Source organism: Macaca nemestrina, chromosome 9, assembly GCF_043159975.1.
Source record: "Macaca nemestrina isolate mMacNem1 chromosome 9, mMacNem.hap1, whole genome shotgun sequence".
NCBI lineage: Eukaryota > Metazoa > Chordata > Mammalia > Primates > Cercopithecidae > Macaca > Macaca nemestrina.
Window position 1 is genome coordinate 38,107,567 of NC_092133.1, and position 27,094 is coordinate 38,134,660.

General features: G+C 40.4%; 1 protein-coding gene across 1 annotated transcript; it reads left to right on the forward strand.

Annotated features, from left to right (window-relative positions):
- Positions 1-3,349: 3,349 nt before the first annotated feature.
- Positions 3,350-26,440, forward strand: LOC105478481 (tectonic family member 3). The gene is made up of 14 exons (XM_071069393.1): positions 3,350-3,689; positions 3,854-3,977; positions 4,290-4,408; positions 9,584-9,711; positions 9,948-10,056; positions 10,144-10,259; positions 10,779-10,814; positions 11,676-11,756; positions 12,681-12,806; positions 13,690-13,796; positions 14,121-14,216; positions 14,513-14,666; positions 16,710-16,847; positions 26,014-26,440. The coding sequence occupies exons 1-14, from the start codon at positions 3,434-3,436 to the stop codon at positions 26,248-26,250; spliced, it is 1,827 nt and encodes a 608-aa protein (XP_070925494.1). The 5' UTR covers positions 3,350-3,433; the 3' UTR covers positions 26,251-26,440.
- Positions 26,441-27,094: the final 654 nt, after the last annotated feature.

The window sequence follows — 27,094 nt, forward strand, 5'->3', positions numbered from 1 at the left end:
ACCTTCATGTATTTAAATTCTGGGCATGTTCATGTATGCACAAGTGTGTGTGTATCTAAGTTTTCTGTAATTTTCAGAGATCTTTGGAAAAGGGAAGAGAAGTGGGAAAAGGACAGAATTTGTTGTCTGCCATCTCAATACAACCTCCTTGCTAAATTTCCAATTACATATTCAACTCTTTTAATCCCAAACACAGACAACTGCTAGTATCATATGATCTAATTTGGAAATCTCTGTTTCTGAGATTATGTCATATGATCTCAATTTAAGACTTGGTGCCCATACTACAACTGACATCTGTATGACACATGTGAATAAATTTCATTCTTCATCCACAAAATTATCTTTCAGATTTTAATACTGGATCTCAAAAGTATTGAGAGTTCTGTATTACAGAGATTCTTACAAATACAAAACAGCAATACATGCCAGGCACAGTGGCTCATGCCTGTAATCCCAACACTTCGGGAGGCCAAGGCAGGCAGATCACTTGAGGTGAGGGGTTTGAGACCAGCCTGGCCAACATGGTAAAACACTGTCTCTACTAAAAATGCAAAAATTAGCTGGGTGTGGTGGGTACACATGTAGTCCCAGCTACTAGGGAGACTGAGGCAGGAAAATTGCTTGAACCTGGGAGGTGGAGGTTGCAGTGAGCTGAGATGGAGCCACTGCACTCCAGCCTGGGTGACAGGGCAAGACTATCTCAAATAAATAAGTAAATTAATTAATTAATTAAATCAATAAATAAAGCAAGTTTAAAAAACAGCAATTCAAATAATCTTTTTGCTTAACTATAACAAAATAGAAAAAAAATTAACTTTTCTAAAAAAAAGTTGTGTTAAAATTCAAAAATAAGAAAAAGCAACTCAAAAGGATCCTGAAACATTATTTGCTTATCACTCATCCCTAAAATTACTTCAACCAACAGTCTTTTGCCAATGCTAATAAATTCAGAAATAATTTAACACTGTTTGAGAGTTGCCATTTAAATTCCAAACTTTGAAATCTAAAATAGTCTCTGATCAGATGTACAATGGAAATTTTATAGAAAGATCATTACGTGGTAAATTGGTTGCAAAAAGAAGAAATTTTATAGAAAGAAATACAATCCTCAAATAAAATAAACTAAAAATATTCCTAAGGATTAATTCTAAGGAGTTCAACAAAACAATTTTTAATATATTTTAAAATATTTAATGCACATCTAACATGTCCCAGACACTGTTCTAGGCATGGGGATATTTCAATGAACAAAATAAACAAAACTCCCTGTTTTTTGGAATTTACATGCTAGTATATACATATGATCATATAATCTTTTTTTTTTTTTTTTTTTTTTTTTTTTTTTGAGACGGAGTCTCGCTCTGTCGCCCAGGCTGGAGTGCAGTGGCCGGATCTCGGTTCACTGCAAGCTCTGCCTCCCGGGTTCACGCCATTCTCCCGCCTCAGCCTCCCGAGTATCTGGGACTACAGGCGCCCGCCACCTCGCCCGGCTAGTTTTTTGTATTTTTTAGTAGAGACGGGGTTTCACCGTGTCAGCCAGGATGGTCTCGATCTCCTGACCTCATGATCCGCCCGTCTCGGCCTCCCAAAGTGCTGGGATTACAGGCTTGAGCCACCGCGCCCGGCCGATCATATAATCTTAATAATATGAACTTGGCCTTTTCCTATAGAAAATACTGCTAAGGTAAATAAATGTTTTAAGACCAAACACATATCTCCCATAGCTGTCTATCACACAACAACATAAAAATATATTTGAAAATATTTATAATACAGAGATACATTTAGCTACTGACTTCAAAACATTAGAAAATAAAGATCTTGTAAGAGAATGCAAGTAAAGTCAAACGTCCTAAAACTTACCTGAGTTAAGTGATTCACTTGTAAAGGGAGGTATTGACCAGATTTTACGTAAGTGTACTAGATTTTAGATAACTCTTAACAGATGTGAATTTATATACTAAAACTAAGTATCCAAAATAATCCAGATACCAGAACTGTGGACACAGGAAAACACTGGTTCTAAGAGGAGCAAGATTTTGATCATCTACAGTACCACTTTACATATGGTAGCTACTTACACCTGTGGTTAACTTTGAATTAATTACAATTTAAAAATTAAAAATTCAGGCCAGGCACAGCGACTCACACTTGTAATCCCAGCACTTTGGGAGGCCAAGGCAGACGGATCACTTGAGGTCAGGAGTTCAAGACCAGCCTGGACAACATGGTGAAATCCCATCTCTTCTACAAATAAAAATAAAAATAAAAATAAAATTAGCCGGGCGTGGTGGCATGTGCCTGTCATCCCAGCTACTCGGGAGGCTGAAACAGGAGAATCACCTGAATCCTGGAGGCAGAGGTTGCAGTGAGCTGAGATCATACTACTGCACACCAGCCTGGGTGACAGAGCAAAACTCTGTCTCAAAAAGAAAAAATCAGCTCCTCAGTCACACTAGCCACATTTCAAGCGCACAATTGCCACATAAGGCCGGTGACTACCATGCTGGACAGTGCAGCTACGGTACATTTCCAATGCTGTAGGAAAGTCATATGGCCCGCGCTGCTGTGGGGAATCAGAAGAGGCACGCCATTCCTGGGAAGAACAAACACCTCTTAGAGAGGTTTAAAAAATTTGCCATTAACACGGAAAAAAAATCTTCTATTTCCATTCCTCCATCTTATTTTCTCACGTCCTAGACAATGTTTCTTTTTTTTTATTCTTTCTCTCCCTATTTTCTCACATTTTTCCTATCCTTTTTTCTTATTTTTCTCTCACTACTTTTTCTAACAAAAACATGCAGTCCATCTTTAATGATTTGATGCATTTATTTAGGGTTTTTAAAATTTGTCAATGTTAAAATGTAAGGAGCTGAATGAACATTATTTCTAATGTGTTTTCAAAAAAATAAAAAAGCCATATTTAGCGGAGACTGTTTTTTAAGGTATGTGACCTTAGGTGTGTTTCCCCCACCTGAGAACATTATTCTTCCATAGAAAGGGTTTCTCACCATTGGAATCCGGGGTGAAAAAAAATTTGCAATTCTAGTTCTGGCCTCTGGGATTTCCTTGCACTGAGGGCGGGCTCAGTCCTCTGGGCCGCGAAGTGGGCGCGGAACCTGTCCGTCCGCCGAACTCCTACCGCCACCTAGCGGAGCGAAGGCGCAAGGGCTCCTTCTCCACTGGCGGTTGCCAGGCAACGAAGGCACGCCCCGGCTCACGTTAAGGAGAGGGCGCAGACCGAAGGACACTGAAAGAGCTGTAACAACCCCACTTTCGATTGGCTGAAGAGCTCTCATTCTTCTCATTAGCCAATGAGAAGAGGCACGCGGATGTCGTCAGACGCTATGCGACTCCTCCCACCCACGCTCTGGCAACGCGTCTGGATACCGCTGTGGCTTACGTCGGACCTGCAGGCCTTGACTGCCCCATGCGCACCCCACAGCTCGCGCTCCTGCAAGTGTTCCTCCTGATGTTCCCCGATGGCGTCCGGCCCCAGCCCTCTTCCTCCCCATCAGGGGCAGTGCCCACGTCTTTGGACCTGCAGCCAGGAACGGTTGGCGGAACCCTCCAGTCCTCTTCAGAGGCGACTGCAACTCGCCCAGCAATGCCTGGGATCTCTACAGTGGTCCCTACTCTCGTGACCCCGTCGGCGCCTGGGAATAGGACTGTGGACCTCTTCCCAGGTGAGGGAAAACGTTGTGGGGGTGGAAACTTACTTGTGAGATCTAAAATTCTGTGAGCAAAGTTGAACTGCCACAAAGCAGGAGTGGGGCAGTCGGAAGGAGGGTGAGCACCTGGGAGAGTTTGGGGATCCTCATCCCACTCAGTCTGTGTTGTCCTTTCATAGTCTTACCGATCTGTGTCTGTGACTTGACTCCTGGCGCCTGCGATATAAATTGCTGCTGCGACAGGGACTGCTATCTTCTCCATCCAAGGACAGTCTTCTCCTTCTGCCTTCCTGGCAGTGTAAGGTGAGCTTCGTTGCTCAGATGGAATCCTAAAGGGATTGGAGCCTACAATGGGTAACATTTGGATGTAAGAAGAGTTAGGCTTTGTGCCTCCTGCCCCTACTTCCACTCCTAGGACATTCCCTTGGTTTTTCCTAGGAACTGCCTTTTCTGATTCTCTAGAGCAGGGCTGGCCAGTAGAATAAGACCTTCGTGTCGTCCTATAGGTGTCCAAGGAGTCCTCTCTTTGGCATCTGGCCGATATTGCTAGGGCACTCTTCTAGAAGGGGCACCCGCCCCTTCTAAATATATCTTCTCCTTCCTCTTTCCTCACAGGTCTTCAAGCTGGGTTTGTGTAGACAACTCTCTTATCTTCAGGAGTAATTCCCCATTTCCTTCAAGAGTTTTCATGGATTCTAATGGAATCAGGCAGTTTTGTGTACATGTGAACAACTGTGAGTAGAAACATGTTGGCTGTTCTCATTTGCTAACACAGGAGTGTTATCATTTGTCTTCCCTGGGCCACATCGGAAGAATCGTCTTGGGTCACACGTAAAATACACTAACAATAGCTGATGAGTTTAAAAAAAAAACAGCAAAAAAACTCTTAGTGTTTTAAGAAAGTTTATGAATTTGTGTTGTTGGGCTGCATTCAGAGCCGTCCTGGGCTGCATGCGGCCGGTGGGTCGCAGGTTGGACAAGCTTGGTCTAACATTTATTGAGAATTGGCTTTTATTCTGGCCTTTTTTTCCATTTCCTTCTTTTTTAAACTTTTTTTTCTTTTGTCCTTTGAATCTCTACCCCTTTCTGCCTTTTCTTTCTTATTACTGAATACATTTGCTTTTTTTTTCTTTTTTTTTTTTCTTTTTTTTTTTGGAGACCGAGCCTCCCTCTGTCATCAGGCTGGAGTGCAGTGGCATGATCTGAGCTCACTGCAGCCTCCACCTCCGAGGTTCAAGTGATTCTCCTGCCTCAGCCTCCCGAGTAGCTGGAACTACAGGCGCGTGCCACCAGGACCAGCTAAATTTTGTATTTTTAGTAGAGACGGAGTTTCGCAGTGTTGGCCAGGATCGTCTTGATCTCTTGACCTCGTGACCCGCCCGCCTCAACCTCCCAAAGTGCTGGGATTACAGGTGCGAGCCACCGTGAACCAGCCACATTTGCAACATTTTATGTTCTATTGGCTGCGGATCAGAAAACTCATAAATAGCTTTAATTTCAATCCTTTTAATCATTCCTCTTAACTCAGATAATCACAGATAGACTATATCCCCCACTTACTACAATCTCCATGAGGGTACTAACTGAATCCCCAGTGCCTAACACATAGTAAGCACCAAATAATGTTTGAATGAATATCTTTGACAAATGAGTCTATGCCAACCTTATTTTCATTTCATGAGGCAACAGTGTAGGAGGAGCATTGGATTAGGATCTCAGTCCTGCCATTTCCTTACCAGCTATACAGACTTGGGCAAATCCCTTAGCATTTCTAGGCCCGTTTCTTCAACTACAAAGTGAGAAATAGTATCATTGGCTTTGTATACGAAAGTGCTCTACAACTGTAGAGTACAATAAAGATTTGAGATTATTTTTGGGGATGGTGAGTGGACTTAAAAATTTGCTGGTGATGGCTATAACATTTCTAAAGATGTTAAGCTAATCTATCTTTTTAAAATGTCTATGAAGCAAAATAATGTTCCTGCACAAAATGGATTTAAAGGTCTCTTGCATCCTGGAAGTCACCTCATCCTGATTTCATCTGTCTGTTAATAAGATTTGCAAAACTATATTTGTCTCAGAAAACAACCAATTTTTGGTTTGAGGGGCCTTGAATTTGAAAGCAGTTATCAGGAGCCTTGTGGTTATTTAGATCATAATAGGGTAAAGGGAACAAGGTGAATACTTCATTTTAAGATAAGGTTGTGGCCTGGCGCAGTGGCTCACACCTGTAATCTCAGCACTTTGGGAGGCCGAGGTGGGCAGATCACTTGAGGTCAGGAGTTTGAGACCAGCCTGACCAACATGGTGAAACCCTGTCTCTACTAAAAATACAAAAAATTATCCAGGCATGGTAGTGGGCACCTGTAATCTCAGCTACTTGGGAGGCTGAGGCAGGCGAATCATGTGAGCCTGGGAGGCAGGCGGAGGTTGCAGTGAGCTGAGATTGTACCACTGCACTCCAGCCTGGGTGACAGAGCGAGAGTCTGTCTCAAAAAAAGGTAATGTTGTCTCTTCTTTCCCAAACATTTTACTGCCTTTTAAATCCAGCCTTATAATCATGCTCCAGGGTTATTGCAATGGCACCTACCTGGGGCTCCCTGCTTTTGATCCCCACTCCTGCCTCCCATACCATCCTGCACACTCCTTCGGGATCAGTGGATCTGAACTTTCTTTAACCAACACCACCTGAGGGAGGAATATGGCCACTTCCAATAGTAATTATGGTTCATTACATCAATGAACTTTTCCCTGAATGAGGCTGGGGTGTACATTCATGTTTAGTCTGAAAAAGACAAAAGTTTCCCTTTGCTTCTGATTATTTGCCCACCTTCCTCACATATATACACATAGCATATACACAAAGTATACACAGCTATGGAGAATCACTTCACTAGATTAATCTTTCTATAACATTGCATTATGTTGCTTCCTTACTCAGAAACCTCCATTACTTCCCACTTCCCGTAAAATAACATCCAACTTCTTAGCTGGCCAGTCAAATCTCCTATTTGATCCAACTCAGTGTTCCTGGCTCTTTTAGCATTACTCTCTGCTTGACCCTCTGCTTTGGCCGAACTCATCTACTCGTTGTCCTCAAGATATGCCCTGTATTTTTCCCAAGTTTGTATTTGCTTTTCTTTCTGACTCTATAGTTCCTTTTTCTTTCTGCATTTTGAAATACCTGTATTTCCCATGAGTGTTTTCTTGCTCATCTATTGGAAGTAAGCCCATCCTCAGAAGTTCTAAAGCATTTTGTTTGAGTCACCCTCTTAGAACCTATAGGATTTCTTATATTGTTATTAGTTTATGTAAACATCATATCTTTCCAGGTAAATTGTCAACACCATGAAAGGATGGACCATATCTTTGTTTCCCCATGGTGCTTAGTATCTATTGGTACAGCCAGGCCTGGTGGCTCATCCTGTAATCCCAGCACTTTGGAAGGCCAGGGCAGGAGGATTGCATGAGCCCAGGAGTTCGAGACCAATCCTGGCAACATAGCGAGACCCAGTCTTTACAAAACATAGTAAAATTAGCTGGGTGTGGTGGCGCATGCCTGTAGTACCAGCTACTTGGGAGGCTGAAGTGGGAGGATTGCTTGAGCCCAGGAGTTCGAGGCTGCAGTGAGCTGTGATCATGCTACTGTACTGCAGCCAGGGCAACAGAGTGAGATCCTGTCTCCAAAATAAAACAAAATTTAAAAAAAAGTATCTACTGATAATGATCATCAGTAAATTATGTTTTTAGTCAAAGTCTGTGCAGCATACTGGAGTGGGGAAAAACACCAGGAATAGGAGTCTGCAGTCTACTCTCGGCTCTGCAAGCTGGTGCTCTGGCTTTTTGCTACTCTTTTACCTCTGAGGATCAAAATTTCCTCATGGGATTAGGTCAGATGGTCTGTAGGTTTCCTTTGACATCTGAAATTGTAATAGAAGTCTAAATACCTTTAAGCTCTTTTAGGTGTAATATATCATCTATGATGGTAGAAATTTTAGGCAAAAATTCTACTTAGCCTATATTTATCATCACTACCGCCAGTATCTTTGCACCGAAGTGAGAGATAAAATGTTAACTTTCTCTTATTCATTTAAGCCATGAAAAAATAGCTAGATAGATATTTTGCCATCTCAGTTCACCTTCTTTCTTAGCGTAACTTTAACTTTTATTTCATTTATAAAGATACAAATAACTGCATTTTACATGAGGTAAATATCTCTTCCATGTGGTTTTCAGGGTATGAGTTCCGAAGGAAATGTTAAAATAGCTCTTGGAAGCGTTAGGGTTTGAAGATTTCAGATCAGAGGTGGAAAGTGGCCCATAGACCAGCAGCATCAGCATCACCTGTTTCAGAGCAATGCTTTTCAGATTCTAATATGCATACACATTACCTGGAGATCTTGTTAACATGAAGATTTTCATTCAGGTCTGGGGAGTGGCCTGAGAGTCCGCATTTCTGAGAAGCTCCCAGGTGATCCCTGAGCTACTAATGTGTGTACCCCACTTTGAATAAGAAGGATCTAGGAGATGCGTGGAGAGTGAATAGTCTGAAAGGCCCCAGAATTGAGAGCTACATTCATGCTGACTTTTCAGGAGCTGAAAAGTCAGATAATTAAGATGTTATCCATTATCACAGAGGATAAAGGTCCGGTTCATTTAACGTGGAATCCTCATTTGCTTTCAATGATGCAAGTATTGTAACCTCTTTTACTCTGTACAAATGACCATTAATTATATGAAGAATGAAACTGGCAAGGGGCATGTTTCCCAATGTTCTTTTTTCAATTTAGCACCTGAGTAGTAAAGCAGACAGAGTGTTGTCAATCACCTGCCATCCTCTGGGCAGGGGACAGCATCACAGCCCTTTTCCTACATCTCTCTACTGGTTCTAAAGTGCCATAAAGAGAAGACTGCAGGAGTTTGGGTAGATTTATACATTGCTATCATAGAAATTATAGAATTGTTCCAGAAAATACCCTTTTTAAGTATCTAAAATCTTGAATGGAGGAATTATAAGGCTTAAGGAATAAAATGCAACAAATCTATGAACTTGAGAGAGAGAAACATTGTTAGGACTGGTCAGTTGAAGTTTAGAGGAAGCAGGAAGATTTGGGAAGGACAGATCAAATAATTGTCATAATTGTCTCTAATTGTTCCATGTTCCTATGGAAATAGTGCAATTCTGTTAGAGACTCATTTGATATGGGGCAGACATGAGCATTATCGAGCTTCCTATTTTCTTTTCTTTTTTTTTGAGATGGAGTTTCGCTCTTATTGCCCAGGCTAGAGTGCAGTGGTGTGACCTCGGATCACTGCAACCTCTGCCTCCCAGGTTCAAGCGATTCTTCTGATTACAGGTGCCTGCCACCATGCCTGGCTAATTTTTTGTATTTTTAGTAGAGACGGGTTTCACCATGTTGGCCAGGCTGGTCTCAAACTTCTGACCTCAGGTGATCCGCCCGCCTCAGCCTCCCTAAGTGCTGGGATTACAGGCCTGAGCCACCACGCCTGGCTGAGCTTCCTATTTTCATCACAAATTGCTGATCATACACATTCTTGGCCATCAGTGACTTGAAGCTGACTGGCATTCATTGACCATATTCTTATCTCAGATCTTCCTATTAAAACAATAATTCAGTTAGTAGTTTGTGAATAAATTAAGAAGTGATGGAAATTAGAATTGTTATTTCTGGAGATGGAGTATTGATTGGGAGCCTTCTGGGGAAATATTCTGTAACTTGATCTAAGTAGTGGTAATATAAGTATATAAATTTGTAAAAATTCTTTGAGTTTGCACTTAAGATTTGTACCTTGTATATTATGCTTCAATTAAAATATTTTTTTAAATTAGTTACTTGGCATATTTTTCTTTTATCTAAACTTCCCTTTTCTTTTAAAAAACATTTTAGCAAAATTAAACTATTTCCAGAAGCTTCAAAAGGTCAATGCAACCAACTTCCAGGACCTGGCTGCAGAGTTTGGAGGCGAATCATTCACTTCAACATTCCAAACTCAATCACCACCGTCTTTCTACAGGGTGAGCCTGGGGAAGGGGATGGGATTGTTTGGTTTGGTTTTCACTCTCATAGCAGACAGCTGACAGGGTATCTTTGCAGCACTACCCTGCAGCTAGCTAAACCATTGTCAGCTCTTTGGAGGGCAGTACTGTCCACGTAATCATGCCCTTGAGTTAACCTTGTTTCTACTCTTTCTTTTCTGTTGTCGTCTAGTCCAGTCTCACTATGAACCAATTTTCTTTTATATTTTATTCAGGCTGGGGACCCCATTCTTACTTACTTCCCCAAGTGGTCTGTAATAAGCTTGCTGAGACAACCTGCAGGAGTTGGAGCTGCGGGACTCTGTGCTGAAAGCAATCCTGCAGGTGAATCCGGAGCAAAAGTACCAACCTTTTCATTCAGTTTAAAACAGGCTTTCTCATGTACCACTCTGTTAACTATTTGTGTTTAAGGTTTCCTAGAGAGTAAAAGCACAACTTGCACTCGTTTTTTCAAGAACCTGGCTAGTAGCTGTACCTTGGATTCAGCCCTCAATGCTGCCTCTTACTATAACTTCACAGTCTTAAAGGTAGGTGTCCTTTCTCTCCCTACACTGTCACTACGATGAAGTTGAAGCGAACACGCTTCTCACTGTTGTGGGTTGTGGAAAGAGCATTGAACTAGAAGTCAGAATCCCCAGGAGCCATGTAAAAGACAGAGGGGCTGGAAACCATATCTGAAGACAAATGCAATAACTGGGGATATATATCCAGGATAAGAGATCATCACCCTTCTCACTAATGGGATCGGCTTGCGAGGGTGGAAGGGGGAAAACACTTATTTCACCAAACTTCTTGCTTTTGCTATTCAGTAGAGCTCTGTCAGAGTAGACAGGCTTCACAGTCTATACCCTCCTGTCTGGCTCCACTTCCTGGCATTTTAGTGTAAAGAAGAGTCAGGTGGAATAGAGGAAGTAAATCATTCTAATATTTTGACTTCTCCCTTCCCCCTAAAAAAACCAAAGTCTATTGTTAGTAGTGTGAAACCATAAGCTCCTGGTGATTTTTGGTAAGGTAGATGCACACTCATGTCCCTGCTGTTCTCCTAGGTTCCAAGAGGCATGACTGATCCACAGAATATGGAGGTATGATGCTGTTGTACCAGGAAAAAGGAAAAAGAATATTTGGCTCCTCTGCATCTGAGGCAATTTTAGTCTAAGTTGTACTATTGAAAGATAAATGTAAGCGTGATATAGCAAACAATTAAGTAGATCTAAAATGGTGCTTTTGCAAGTACGTTCTATACAATTAATAGCCTCATATGAAACCAGGATCCATAAAGTGTTAGATAGGTTTGTAAACATTGGGTTAAATAAACTATATTTAGGGTGGGCTTCTTAATTTTTTTTAGAGACAGGGTCTTGCTCTGTCACCCAGGCTGAAGTGCAGTGGCACGGTCACGGTTCACTGCAGCCTAAACCTCCTGGGCTCAGCTAATCCTTCTACCTCAGCCTCCCAAGTAGCTGGGACTATAGACATGTGCCACCACACCCAGCTAATGTTTTACTATTTTGTAGAGATGGGGATCTCGCTGTGTTGTCCAGACTGGTCTTGAACTGCTGGCCTCAAACAATTCTCCTGACTTGGCTTCCCAAAGTATTGGGATTACAGGCATGAGCCATCTCACCCCACCTGGAGTCTTTAATTTGCTAGAGGGCCTTATTAATCTTTAAGGGGAATACTGAATATAGTATTTCTCACAATTATTTGACTATGGAACCCTTGTTTTATATTTAATAGAACTAGTGTTCTGAGAAATAAGTTTTAAGAAGTGCTGGTTTAGAAAGACTTTTGAATTTAAGTTGTTGGCTGGTGATGGAAGAAGAGAGAAAGAGGGTGGTCAAGGAGAAGGAAAAATACTTACCTTAGCATGATATCTATTAATAGATACAAGACAAAATACCGCCTTCAGTTTTAGTTAACTGTTTGCTTCTTTTCATTGCTAGTTCCAGGTTCCTGTAATACTTACCTCACAGGCTAATGCTCCTCTGTTGGCTGGAAACACTTGTCAGAATGTAGTTTCCCAGGTAGGGATACTGACCTCAGATTCTGGACTGATGTATGTTGATCAACACTGCCAGAGGTGCCTCATCTTCCATTAAGTGTCAGACTGACCCCACTGAATTTTGTCTGCATTCTCTAACAATGTTGGGAATGCAAACTTGTTGCATTGGTAGATTCTTGGTTGTAATCCTTGTTAAAAGTAGCATACTGTGAATTTCAACAATTCCCAACAATTTTGAAATTAAACTTGTCAATAATTGAGCCCGTTATCCTCCCTACCACGTTTCAGTTATTTCCATCACCACATCCTCCAGTATTTCAGGTCCAGGACATTAAAATTATTTCTGACACCTCTTCCGTTGCCCGCCTGCAGTCTGTTACTGATTCTTACTGACTGACCACATCTTCTCTTGACACAGTCAGTATCATCTGAAAGTCTGAAGTAGATTAATCAACTTCTGTTCCTCTCTTCTCTAAACAATCTAAGCTAAAAAAGTAAGAATTTTCTTAAGGCATCTTCTTAAAGACTATGCTCAGAAATTTAAGGTTACTTTCAATTGTTGTATCCCCAGCAACTATCTTTATTAATTCTGAAATATTGTGAGAGTCAAGTAAATCAGATTTCTGTTTCATGCTCACCTCTGCCTGTTTCTGCTTGCCTTCCTCTGCCCATAATCAACTTATTTTTTCTACCCTTTCAATTCCTACCATAAACTCACCTACCCATAAACCCTTTTAAAGGGCTCTATGCAGTTTCTTTTTCATATACAAATATAATATGAAATCATCTTTATCTTTCATAGTATTTGTGTTTGGTATTTTTAATATTACTGTTTCAGTCTACCTCATTTAGTTATAAAAACACCCTTGAAGACAGAAAATTTTCTGTCCTGAACATATTTGGCCCAATAACTATTTTTTATTAATTGATTCTTTTTTCATTTCAGGTCACCTATGAGATAGAGACCAATGGGACTTTTGGAATCCAGAAGGTTTCTGTCAGTTTGGGACAAACCAACCTGACTGTTGAGCCAGGCGCTTCCTTACAGCAACACTTCATCCTTCATTTCAGGGTTAGGGCCCTTTTCTCATAGGGGATTTAGAGGGGAAGAAATATCGGGTTAGAAATAGTTCCTTTGCTTTTCTAATACATGTGAAATAGAATAAGAATATGAAGGCCTAGTTCATTCTGTCAATTGAGGCCTCAACATTTAATATTCCATAGTTTTACTACAAGTTGTAGTTATTCTACAAGTGTTTACTCATTAACATTTTCTCCAATTCTCTATCTGGCCCCCAACAAAGCAGGACTTCAATCTCAAATCAAAACTTTTTTTATAGTCATTTTGAATCATAAATTCAGCCAACACCTACAAAAATTCTGTAACTAGCTTTTCTCATATTTCTGGGCAGTCAGCATTTTATTCATTTCCCACTTAATCTGAGTGTTCAGTCTTAATCACCGCCATTTGGCTTTCTGCTACTTCTTTCCTCTTTTTGAACCCAGCATAGATTTTCTCAACTCTACCCTCAGGTGATCAACCAACTGCTGTGTCTCTCAGAACTCATCTCTGGAACATCTATAGTTAATTAAAATATGTATTTTTAAAATTACATTTAAAATCTTCAGATTTTAACCAGGCTGTGTTATTATTGCTAAATTGCTAGTAATTTTTGAGAAACAGGGTTAAGGGATCCTTAGTAGATTCTTGGTTGTAATCCTTGGTAAAAGCAGCATATTGTGAATTTCAATATTCAGATCATGAAGGATTTATTTTAGTGAGTTAAGAAAAGTGAAAGAAGCAAAATGCTACACTGTGGAAAGAAGCCAGAGCGTTCAGTGTAGCTCACTTATTGCATTGCGTTGCCTTAAGGAAGGGTATGGTGAAGCCAAGCAGTGGGAGGTGGGAAAGCATGCTTACCTCCATAATTGACTTCTCTTCACTCTTTCTGCAGGCTTTTCAACAGAGCACAGCTGCTTCTATCACCAGTCCTAGAAGTGGGAATCCTGGCTATATAGTTGGGAAGCCACTCTTGGCTCTGACTGGTGATGTAAGTTATTCAGTATCCTTTTTAGAGCTGGGTGGCCTGTTGCAACCTAATGAGAAAAGTGGCAAAGGCTTTCAAACTTATGTTAGACTAGCCAAAGGTGAGAAATTTTTTGTTCGTTTTAATGAGGTACTTATATACTAATATATGGTTAATCATTTTTGGAATCGTAGTTGTCTCTCTGTGATTTTTTGAGAAAAAAACAAATTTGTGACTTGCACACTATGATAGTAATACAAAATAAATAGCATTAAGGAAGAATGAGAACACACATTTTACAATGCTGCCTCCTTTTTTTTTTCTGTTATGATGTCCTTGATCATCACTTTTCCACTTTGGATGACCCTCTTACGGAGCCAGGGTAATGGAAGTTGCTCTGTTAACAGACATGAGGTACAGTTTGGAGTGAATGCAATATCTGGATGCAAGCTCAGGTAGTTCTTTGCTTCCACATCATTTCCTGCAATTTCACTGGGAATATGTAGGGAATATGCTGATATGGTAACTTTTATATTTTTAATGACTTCGGAAGATGCTAAATCAGGAAGTGTTTTACTCTAGATAGTGTTAATATTGCTAAGAGTTTTCTGGCAGTCATTAATACCTACTAAGGATTATACCCTCTGGTCTATTTTATAATATTTCCAATGTTTGGTTTAATATACAGTACTAATATGGGTATATTATTATGTTAGCATCAGACTTCGGCCTCCATGGTGTTTAATTACAGGTTGAAGAAGGCAGACTGCAGCTACTTGCAGCAGGAGATTTATCAGACTCTTCATGGAAGGCCCAGACCGCAGCATGTTGCCATCTTTGGTAATGCTGACCCAGCCCAGAAAGGAGGGTGGACCAGGATCCTCAACAGGCACTGCAACATTTCAGTAAGGAGAGAAATACGCTTTCTGTTGAAGACTCATTTTTACCCCTTTGTAAATCATGGATAGTAAGATTAAAACCAGCCTTGTCTCCATAGATAATGCGTTTGTCATAGAAGGAAGAGTATAAGAAATCATGCCCACTCAAAGCCCCCTTTTTTTTTTTTTTTTTTTTTTGAGATGGAGTCTCACTCTGTTGCCCTGGCTAGAGTGCAGTTGCGTGACCTCAGTTCACTGCAACCTCCACCTCCTGGGTCCAAGGGATTCTCCTGCCTCACTCAGCCTCCCCAGTAGCTGGGACTACCAGGCGCCTGCCACCACACCTGGCTGATTTTTGTATTTTTAGTAGAGACGAGGTTTCAACGTATTGGGCAGGCTGATCTTGAACTCCTGACCTTGTGATCCACCTGCCTTGGCCTCCCAAAATGCTGGGATTACAGGCGTGGGCCACCGTGCCTGGCCTTTTTTTGTTTGTTTGTTTTTTGTTTTTTTAAAGACAGGATCTTGCTCTATTACCTAGGCTGGAGTGCAGTGGCATGATCATGGCTCATTGCAGTCTCAATTTTCTGGGCTCAAGCGATCCTCCCACCTCAGTCCCTCGAGTAGCTGGGACCGCACGCATATGCCACCATGCCTAGATAATTTTTTGATTTTTTTGTAGAGACAAGGTCCCACTATGTTGTTCAGACTGGTCTCAAACTCCTGGGCTCAAGTGATCCTCCTGCTTGGCCTCCCAAAGTGCTCGGATTACAGGCATAAGCCACTGTTCCCAGCCTGAAGTAATTTCAGGTTAGGTTTAAAATACCTAATGTATTTTCCTTACTTAGAAAAAAATTTGAAGGCAGATAATCTACAGATTTCTGTTGTTCAAAAATCTCATCATGTATTTCAAATATTTTATATTCTTGAATATTTGGTCAGCACAGACTTTCATGAGGTTAAAATTGTGCTCTTTCTGTTGTAATTATAAAAATTTATATTTTTACAATCATTTGCATGAAAATGCATTATCTGGTTAAAAATCAAAACCATATAGAATGATATGCCTTTCTGCATCTTGCAATTAATCCTCCTGGAGTACTGCATTAGGTATACCATGTTTCTATTCTAGAAACTTTCGAGGTTCTCTGATGGCTTCCAAACAGACTACTTGGATGCACTTCATAATCTAACCCTTAGGTATCATCTTCTTTGACTTTACACTGCTCCTGTGTTCAAGTCCTTTACTTTAGCCACATGATCTGCTCAAGCCAGTTACTCAGTAACTTATCTAAATTAATCAATGAAGCCAAGTGCCGTGGCTCACACCTGTAATCCCAGCACTTTGGAAGGCTGAGGCAGGCAGATCACTTGAGGTCAGGAGTTCAAGACCAGACTGACCAACATGGTGAAACCCTGTCTCTACTAAAAATACAAAAATTAGCCAGATGTAGTGGCAGGCATCTCAGCTACTGGGGAGGCTGAGGCAGGAGAATCGCTTGAATCCAGGAGGCAGAGGTTGCAGTGAACTGAAATCACACCCCTGTACTCCAGCCTGGGCAACAGAGCAAGACTCCATCTCAAAAAAAAAAAAAAGATCGAAGGTCAGGCGTGGTGGCTTACGCCTGTAATCCCAGCACTTTGGAAGGCCGAGGCGGGTGAATCACAACGTGAGGAGTTCAAGACCAGCCTGGCCAACATGGTGAAATCTTGTCTGTACTAAAAATACAAAAAAAAAAAAATTAGATGTAGTGGTGGATGCCTGTAATCCCAGCTACTCGGGAGGCTGAGGCAGGAGAATCGCTTGAACTTGGGAGGCAGAGGTTGCAGTGAGCCGAGACTGCGCCCCTGCACTCCAGCTGGGCGACAGTGTGAGACTTTGTCTAAAAAAAAAAAAAAAGGATCAGGAATAATAACATAGTCTTATTGTGAACTTTTGTGTTTTTCCACTAAGCTACATTGCCTTCCTTATTACTGAATAATGCTTGAGAAACAACGGCTTAATGCATGGTGATTGACTATAGGCAACCATCAGGCAATTCAAGCAGATGCTTCTTTACCCTTCTGCAGGCTATCATCTGTACTTCCTGCTGTCTCATACCAGTTTCCCTGGAGATCCAGGTATTATGGGCATATGTAGGTCTCCTGTCTAACCCACAAGCTCATGTATCAGGAGTTCGATTCCTATACCAGTGCCAGTCCATACGGGTAAGTCATGGCTCATAAAGGACCACTAAGCCTTGCAAAGCCTAGATTGTTTTATCAGCCATTTGTTAACCAAATCATTTTTTACCTTCCAAGAGTCAATTTATGTTAGCAACCAATGTTTGTTTAAAGTGAGCTGACATAATTAATTGTCAAGTCTATGCACCCTGCCTGATTACTGAAATTAACGTGTTGTCATGAATACAGCTTATATCCTTTTTTAAAAAAAAATCTGACCCCAGATTATAGTACAGGTTAATTTTTTTTCAGTAATCCCACCATTATTACTATTCTGATTGATTCAACCACAGAAAACACCTTCCATAATTGTTCAGTCTGTCAGCCACACAGTTATATGAGTCCCTGAGTCTGTTGATTGTGATTAAAGTTACCGCTGTGACTAGTTTATAGTCACCAGTTCTTAATTGTATCTGCCCCATTAAATGAACACTTTTAATCTGTAGCAAACATATACCTATTGTTTATTATGTGCCTTAGGAGAGCTTTAGCATCTGCCTTGGTGTTTGAACCAATCCTTAGCTATAGAAGTTTAAAAACACGGTATTTTCATTTTACTTAGAAATGACTAGGTCCTAGTGAAATTATTCACATATAAACTGGCATGCCAATTTAGTAACTTATAATGAAAATCAAACAGATTTAAATTCTTACCTTGCACTGTACTTACATCCCAGAAATGAAGTAAACTTGAGACTACATTTAGGTCAGAAGTAAAATACCTTTGAGTCTCCCTCACAACAGGGTTGGGCAAGTTACTTCTCTTTACCTAGAAATGGGGTCAACACTCAGGTTACCAGAAACTGTATTAATGAGAACATTCAATTACATTTTTTAGTTCCTGTGTTGTTTGGAAAGATACCCACAGGACCATTACACCTGTAATCCCAGCACTTTGAGAAGCTGAGGTGGGCAGATCACTTGAGGTCAGGAGTTTGACACCAGCTTGGCCAACATGGTGAAACCCCATCTCTACTAAAAACACAAAAATTTGCCGGGCATGGTGACGCATGCCTGTAGTCCCAGCTACTTTGGAGGCTGAGTCACGAGAATTGCTTGAACCCAGGAGGCGGAGGTTGCAGTGAGTCGAGATCACGCCACTGCACTCCAGCCTGGGCGGCAGAGCTAGACGCCATCTTAAAAATAAAAAAAATAAAAATAAATAAAAAAAAGATTTGAACAGATACTTCACAAATGGAGATAAATAATTGATCAATAAACATGGAAAGGTATTCAACATCATTAATCATTAGAGATATGCAAATTAAAACCGTGCACTACTACTTCATGCCCACAAGAATGGCTAAAACAAAAAAGACTGACAATCATGTTCCAAGAACGTAGAATAACTGGAATTCTCATACATTGCTAGTAGAAATGAAAATTGGTCTAAACTTTTACAAATGCATCTTCCGTATGAATCCACAATTTTACTCCTAGGTGTTTACCCAAGAAACATTAAAACATATGCCCCAAAAAAGGCTTGTGCAAGAAAGTTTATAACAGCCCTATTCATACTCACTCAAAACTGGAAACAACCCGAATATCCATCTTGAGGAGAATGGGCAAATTACAATACATTCACACAATGGAATACTACTTAGCAGTAAAACAGAATGAATTACTGATACACAAAACAACATAGATGAATGTCAGAAACATTTATCTTTAGGGAAAGAAGCCAGACACACACACACACACACACACACAAATAATAATAATAATTAATCTTTAATGATAAAAGTCAGAAAGTGGCTACTTCTGGGAAAGGGACACGAAGGACCTCTGAAATGATGGACAAAGTCCAGACCTTGCTTTTGGGTATTGGCTATAAAGCATATATAATTGGCAAAACTCATTGAACTAAATACTTAAGATGTATATATTTTATTGTTTATAAATTGTACCTCAATAAAAATATTAAAACCAAACAAAAAGACATTTAAGAAAACATGAGAGGCCGGGCACAGTGTCTCACACCTGTAATCCCAGCACTTTGGGAGGCTGAGGCGGGCAGATCACTGAGGTCGGGAGTTTGAGACCAGCCTCCCGGTGAAACCCTGCCTCTACTAAAAAAAAATACAAAAATTAGCTGGGCAAGGTGGCACATGCCTGAGTCTGTAATATATGTGTCTGATAAAGTTCTTGTATATGTAAAATAAGGAACACTTACAGCTCATTAATAAGTTACACACTTGTACCAAAGATGAATTTGTTATAATTGATAGTCTGAATGCAGCTACAAAAACACACCTAAAAGATAGTATCCACAACTTTTTCTTGAATAATTTTTATTTGTACCGATTTTACATAGGATATTAACATATAATGGTTTAAAAATTGTGATCATACAGATGTAATATATTGGGTGTACTTCTTATTACCAAAGCCTAACGTAACCTAATCCAAGCTCTTCATGCTGTTACAAAGTAAATCTTATTTTGGTACAAAGGATTTTATTGTACTGTAGATTGAATTGAAGCAAATAACCACCTGAACTTTACAAAGTGTTAAAACAAATTGCTGGTGGTAATTTCTTAAGTAAACATCATGAAATATTATAGCTTAAAGTAGAAATAAAGTAAGTCAACCATACATAACAGAACTGGACCCACAGTAAATGAAATGTATTGACTGGGCTATGTATCTTTTGTCTGTCTTGATAAAAGAAATGAGGTGACCAGATTTTGAGGGAGTTATTTTTCCCCAATGCTCTTCCTGTTGCACACACTAAATAAACAGTGAATTGTCTAATTTTGCATATCTATAACTTTTAAAACACAAATGGGAAAACTTTAGACTTGAGAATCAAAATAAAACACACTGAATATACTCAAAGAACCTTGTTCTTCATGTGATACTAAAATTCAAAATCTAAAACGGATCAATAGGCTGGTGCAGTGGCTCACACCTGTAATCTCAGCACTTTGGGAGACTGAGGAGGGAGGACCACTTGAGCCTAGGAATTCAAGACCAGCCCAGGCAACATAGTGAGACCCTATCTGTACAAAACATCAAAAAATTAGCTGGGCCCAGTGGCATGCACCTGTAGTCCTAGCTACTGGGGAGGCAGAGGTGGGAGGATTGCTTGATTCTAAGAGGTTGAGGGTGCAGTGAGCCATGTTTGTACCACTGCACTCCAGCTTGAGTGACAGAGTGAGACCCTGTCTCAAAAAATAAAATAGGCCAGGCGTGATGGCTCGTACTTGTAATCCCAGCATTTTGGGAGGCCGAGGTGGGTGGATTGCCTGAGTCCAGGAATTTGAGACCAGCCTGGGTAACATGGCGAAACCCCATCTCTACTAAAAAAAAGAAAATACAAAAAATTAGCTGCACGAGGTGGCACATGCCTGAACCTCAGCTACTCGGGAGGCTGAGGTGGGAGAATCACCTGAGCCAGGAGAGGTCAGGGCTGGAGTGAGCCAAGATTGCACCACTGCACTCCAGCCTGGGCAATCGGAGTGAGACTCTGTCTTAATAAATAAATAAAAATAAAATAGGTCAGTAACATTTAGTATTACCTGGTTACCTAGTAAGTGCAATTTAAGCTTCTTTTAATTGGACTATCTACTAGGCTGCATTTACTCCAAACTTCTATACAATTATGGAAGCAATTTTAAAAATAAATGCAGAATAAGCATTTCATTTGAAATATTTGTTAATAAATACATTAATTAATTAAGCACAACCATTAAGATCCTAATTACCATGTGATGGGAAGGAAAAAGGATCAAATAGATCTGTAATTGCTAACTCTTAAATAGCTGTGACATACTTTCTACTTTGTGATTTGTTAATCTCTTAGTATGTTAGTTCCCTACCTCCAAAAAAATATCTCCACTCATTTGTTTAAAAAAAAATCTTTATTGAGTGCTTACTCTGTGCCAAGTACCATGCCTGGAACTAGGTATAGATAGGTGAAGCAGACAGACATCATCCATAGAAGGTGTGAGGTACTGCTGAGGTGATCAGTTCTAATCTGTGTAGAAATTCACCAGCAGATACTGAAGGCCTGAACTTGGGTGGGAGTTTGGAGGGCTTTGAGAAGTGACAGAATTCAGATTTAGAGATGCCACAGATAAGACTTGACTGTGTAGATGTGGAGGTTGAGGGGGAAGGAGTCAAGGATCCATGTGTTATTTTGATAAATTCATACACTATATGATGATCAAATCGGTATTTAGGATACCCATCACCTTGAACATTTGTCATTTCTTTGTGGTTGGGAACATTTAAAATCTCCTCTTCTAGCTATTTTGAAATACACAATATATTGTTATTAATATAGTCACCCTACTATGCCGTTGAACACTTAGTTATCCTTGACTTACCTGTTTCTGAGATAATGTATTGACTTTCTATTTTTGTAGGTCAGTTCAGCTCTGTTATTTTCCTCCGACCCTTCCCACCACTCTCCCAGTGTATTTGCATCAAATTATTAAATCAGTATTCAATGTTTCATCATGATGTTTATGTAAATATGCATGCTGCAGCAAGTATTCAATTTTCTGAAATTAATAATTACCTATTTCACTCTTAGTTTTCTTTGAACTAATAGCTAAGGCTTCTCACACTGTTCAACAGCTCTGTAAAATTTCTCTCAATGCAGTTTTTCAAACAGTTAAACGTGCCATATTATCTATCAGTTCCACATTTTCCTACATATTTTCTTCATGGAGACCCCCATAATCCCATAACCTGATGTAGTGTGGACTAGTTGCTGCCCTGCAGTTGTCAAGGGACTTTCTTGTACTGCCAACTAGGGTATTATTCTTAACTTGTTTAGTTTACTGATTCACTGTTTACTGGAACTACTTCTTCCTTTTTCTTGGTTTATTCTCTTGTGTTTATGGAGTTTGAGTCTAATAATTTTGGGGGGAAGATGCATGTAAAGTATTTTTTTTTCTTTAGTTCACATTGTCTGAAAATATCTTTATTCAAACATCATCATCATCATTATGCTTAAATGATCATTTGTTTAGATGTAACATTCTAGACTGAAAATTATTTTCTTTTCTTTTTTTTTTTTTTGAGACGGAGTCTCGCTCTGTCGCCCAGGCTGGAGTGCAGTGGCCGGATTCACTTACAATTTTGAAGGCATTCTTTCTTCTAGTTTCCAATATTGCTGTTCAGAGGCCATTTTAAGATCTTTTTATTCTTGATAGTCTGAAGTTTTCACAAGTTTATACCTTGAGTAGATCTTTTCTTCATTGATTATACCAAATTTTTTACTCTGAAACTCAGTTCTGAGAATTTTCTATTATTATTACATGATTAATAATTTCCTTCCCGCTCTTTTCTCCGATCTCTTTTTTTTTTGGAACTCCTATTCATCTCTTAGGGTGTCGCTAGATTGAATCTCTATTTCTTTTTCTTTTCTCTTGTTGTCTATCTCCTTATCTTTTTGTTCTTCCTAAAAAAGATTCTCAACTTTATCTTTTAACCTTTTTACTGCATTTTTTATTTTGGCCATCAGATTTTTAATACCTAAGCTCTTCCTTATTCTGTTTCTTTTCATAGTATCTTTTTTCATGTATCCCTGAAGATACTAACAACTTTGCATCTTCATCTTTCATTGTCTGTGTTTCCTCTGAGTTGTTTATTCTGTTCATTTGGTACGGTTTTCTCTTTATTGTGAGAAACTTTCCCCATGTTTGTCAATCTTCAACTCTCTATCCAAAATAAGAGTAAGCTGTTAAGCTGACTGAAAGCTCTGTGATTGTGGGTGACACTGACTGACTTGTGGCCTTCACTGTGGAGCAGTTATCCGTAAGCATTTTAGAGCTAAATTAGAGAAGGGATAATTCTCCATTTTTCGTTCCATGCCTCACTCTGACCTTCTCTATGCCCAATGTCCCTGAGTCCAGAATTTATCTGGCTTAAGTTGTTTAGTCTCTTGTTGAGGGGGAAAAGGAATAGTTGCCTGATTGCATTGAAGGGATATCATTTAGTAATGATTTTCCATCCATCCCTCACCCTTCCTCTGTTACCTCCTGTCACTGAGTCTTGAGAGTTCCACAGAGAAAATCTGCTTGTGTCTTGTCTCTGAAAACTTTCAGGCTTGGCCTTCTTTCCCTCTGTTAAACCTTGCTGCCATCTGCTTTCTGGTTTTGCATATTATGATGTCTCCCCATTCCAGTGAACATGGAGTTTTGTATCTGTTTCTTGTTGGATTGGAATGGTTTGAAGATATAGAGGGAGAAGACACGTCTTTATGCTGCTGTCTTCAAATCTAGTAGTGGCTCTTAATGAGCACATATTCTGGGTGCCTCTGAAAGAACAACTCAGTTTGAACAATGTTTGTCATGTGGGGTTTCTCTGCCACTGAAACACCACTATAAAGATATTAATATATATACTTGAGCAGACATTGGCCTAAAGGTTGCCTTCTTGGGTTAATAGTTACCTTAGAGTTCAATTCTGGGTATGGGGTGACCTCAAGGCTACAGAAATTCCCTGATTTGGGAGTTCGAGGAGGCTAATGATACTCTTTTTCCCTGCCTAAGTTTGAAACCAATTAAAAGGAGTCAGATAAAGATAATCAGATATCAGTTTTATTACTAATTAACACTAGGTGGATATGATTTGGGTATATAGCAATGTTCAATACCACACTCTTCCATCATGAGACCACTATCCCAATTCCAACCACAGCTCCTTTGGGAATTCTCCTGGGACTGCTAGTGGGCAGTTTCAAATCTGCCCCCCTCCTAAAAGCTCTGAAATAAGTTAGAATAACACATTGATTCAATCAACTTCTAGATGACACTGAACCCATAGCTGAAAAATCATTCCCTATTCCATTTCCCATCCCAAAGTATTTCTCACCATTTCAGCCAGTATAGGTCACCAGGCATTTTGCAGTGGGTTTACATAACAATATTAACATGCTTCAGTAATGTCAGCTGTGAAGATTTGCTCCAAAAATTGAATATATGTCCTCTCCCCATTATAAAATTCCTGAAGGAAAACTAAAGTCCTAATACTAAATCCTTTTGTAAGTTTAAGTCAAAAGAAAGTTTATTACTTATTCATAGGGAATAAGTTCTTACCCATTTTCTTTCTCTGATTAGTCTCAGCCAGTCTTCAATGCCTGGCCGGAGTTAGGAATCCCTCGGCAGCTTCAGCCTGGGCTGGCCATCCTTGTAATGTATGTGGTTCTTTCAGTGCCTCAGAAGTTATATTAATCCTACGCCAAGTCCCTCATGAGCCTTACTATGTAAAAAAAAAAAAAAAAAAAAAAGGCCGGGCACGGTGGCTCACGCCTGTAATCCCAGCACTTTGGGAGGCTGAGGTGGGTGGATCACTAGGTCAGGAGATCGAGACCATCCTGGCTAATACGGTGAAATCCTGTCTCTACTAAAAATACAAAAAATTAGCCAAGGTGTGGTGGCAGGCGCCTGTAGTCCCAGCTACTCGGGAGGCTGAGGCAGGAGAATGGCGTGAACCTGGGAGGCAGAGTTTGCAGTGAGCCGAGATCGCGCCACTACACTCCAGCCTGGGCGACAGAGCAAGACTCCATCTCAAAAAAAAAAAAAAAAAAAAAACTAAAGAATTAATTTGAATGCAAGATTAGCACGGGACTAACTCCAGACCCACTTAAAAACAAACTTTGGGAAGCTGAGGCAGGAGGATCACTTGAGGCCAGGTGTTTGAGATCAGCCTGGGCAACATAGCAAAATGAACATGGAAATTTTCCTGGGACTATAAACAGTTATTTTGTTAAACTTGAAGATTTTCTTCATTCACCCTCCTTCATTCTGATGCACATATTATGCATCTGGCTCTGAAATGAGTTAGAATAGCACATTGATTAAATCAACTTATAGACAACACTGACAACTGCCCCTACAAAAAAAATATAATAATAAAAATTAGCCAGGCCGGGAGCAGTGGCTCACACCTGTAATCCCAGCACTTTGGGAGGCTGAGCCAGGCGGATCACTTGAGGTCAGGAGTTCGAGACCAGCCCGGCCAACATGATGAAACCCTGTCTCTACTAAAAATACAAAAAAGTTAGCTAGGCATGGTGGTGGGTGCCTGTAATCCCAGCTACTCGGGAGGCTGAGGCATGAGAATCGCTTGAACCTGGGAGACAGAGGTTGCAGTGAGCCAAGATTGTGCCACTGCACTCCAGCCTGGGTGACAGAGTGAGACTCCATCTCAAAAAAAAAAAAAATTTTAGCCAGGTGTCGTTGTGCACTCCTATAGTCTTAGCTACTCAGGAGGCTGAGGCAGGAGGATCACTTGAGCCCAGGAGGTCAAGTCTGCAGTGAGCGATGATTGCACCACTCCACTCCAGTCTGAGTGACAGAGCAAGATCCTGTCTCTAAAAACAAACAAGTGGCAGTCCCTAGGAGAGTTATTCCAAGCAAAATTATGTTCCCAGAGCTTAGTACTTACTGTTGCCAAAGACCACAGCAAATGCATAATATGTTCATCAGAGTGAAGGACGGTGAATGAAGAAAATTTTCAAGTTTAACAAAATAATTATTTATTGTCCAAAAATTATAATCAAAAGTTTGCTTGTTGAGCTGAGTCAAAACAAAGGGAATTCATTTTAGATAAACATGATTCCAGACATCATCAGGCTGCAGCTATATCTACCAAAGCTACATCTGTTAGGTCAGATACTTGAGTCAGTCTGACAAGATCCCTTCTAGGAACATCTGTTGTATTTGACATGAATCGGTGGGTGGTTGGAAAGATCCTTCCAACCCTGAGAGTCTGTGAGTGACCTTTCTTTCTGCCATTTGAGAAGGAATAGAATTGCTACTACTACTTCCACTTGTACATATGTACTGTTTCAGAGCCTGGAGGCTTCTGATAGAGTAGAGCTGCTAAGCACGTAAGAGTAGCAGTTTTGCCATGTGGCCTCTCTGATATCAGGCAGCTCCCCAGCTAAGGGAAGCTAGAGTCAGGGTTTGGGTAGGTGTTAACTGTTCAGTTCTGCTATCATTGACTGTTGCTAAGATATTCATTTCCTTGTGTCTCACTGAAAGAGAAATACATAGGACCAATATGAGATAAAGGTATATCTTGCTTAAAATAATTAATTTCTCTCTTCAGGAAAAGTAATGATAATAGCCAAGTTAGAGTGCTATATGAATGGGTACCAAGCGCTGACCTGCCATTGACTTTCTTCCTGTAGGATTCTCAACAAGTTACAGAAGTATCTTTGACAACTATTGTGAACTTTGTGGACATTACCCAGAAGCCAGAGCCTCCAAGGGGCCAACCGAAAATGGACTGGAAATTGCCATTTGACTTCTTCTTTCCCTTCAGAGTGGCATTCAGCAGAGGAGTATCCTCTCAAAAATGCTCAGTCTCTCCCGTCCTTATCCTGTGCCTCTTACTACTTGGAGTTCTCAACCTAGAGACTACATGAAGAAAAGAAAATAATCAGATTTCAATTTTCCCTGTGGGAAACTCTGAGACAGCCACTTATCTTGGCTAAATAGATCCTCACCTGCTCATGACCAAAGAGCATTTAGGATAATAGAGGACCTACCTGAAGGAATCCTTGTATATGAAAGGAGTTATTTTAGAAAAGCAATAAAAATATTTTATTCATCATAGCTCTCTGCTTTGGGCTCTGCAGACCACCAGGTACACAGGAGGCCCTCTGCTTCTCAAGCTGGGAAGGCCAAGAGCCTTCCTTCAGCCTTTCTGGTTATGTTACACCTAGCTGAATGTTTACAAGGTCTGGATCCATCTGCCCTCAGGCACAGTTGGGCCAAGCAGAAAGAGAAACACTTCTGCTGTCACCTTGAGTGTCCTCAGGAGTAGCTTCCCTCTGGACTGTAGAGGAGCTAATTGTTTGGAACAGAAAACTGCTGGCTGTCGATTTTGTCCGGTTCCTTTGCCAACATCTGGGCACACCCTTTGCCCAGACACGAGTGGGGAAAGCAGTTTTTTCTCCTCAGTTTGCAAAGTAAACGGGGAATCCCAGCTTTCTTTTCTACTAGCAAATGACCCTACCATTTGTTTCTGCCTTTTTCTTCCGTTCATTGTGGTGAGGAAAAATAAAACTGGTTGAGAGCTTTGTTGTATTAATTCCAGCAGCATGGTAGAAGGCAGCTGGCCTGTGGTCTGCCTCCTGATTATGCGTCTATGTGTGTGAGGTTTGGGAAAAAAAGGCCGGATAGAGTGGCTCATTCCTATAATCGCAGCACTTTGGGAGGCTGAGGCAAGAGGACTGCTTGAGGTCAGGAGTTTGAGACCAGCCTGAG

Bases quoted from the DNA above. Each gene is read 5' to 3' on its own strand.
- LOC105478481 (XM_071069393.1), top strand. From the start codon at position 3,434: ATGCGCACCCCACAGCTCGCGCTCCTGCAAGTGTTCCTCCTGATGTTC. The intron at 3,978-4,289 runs GTGAGCTTCGTT...CTTTCCTCACAG, and splicing joins TGCCTTCCTGGCAGTGTAAG to GTCTTCAAGCTGGGTTTGTG. The intron at 11,757-12,680 runs GTAGGGATACTG...TTTTCATTTCAG, and splicing joins GTCAGAATGTAGTTTCCCAG to GTCACCTATGAGATAGAGAC.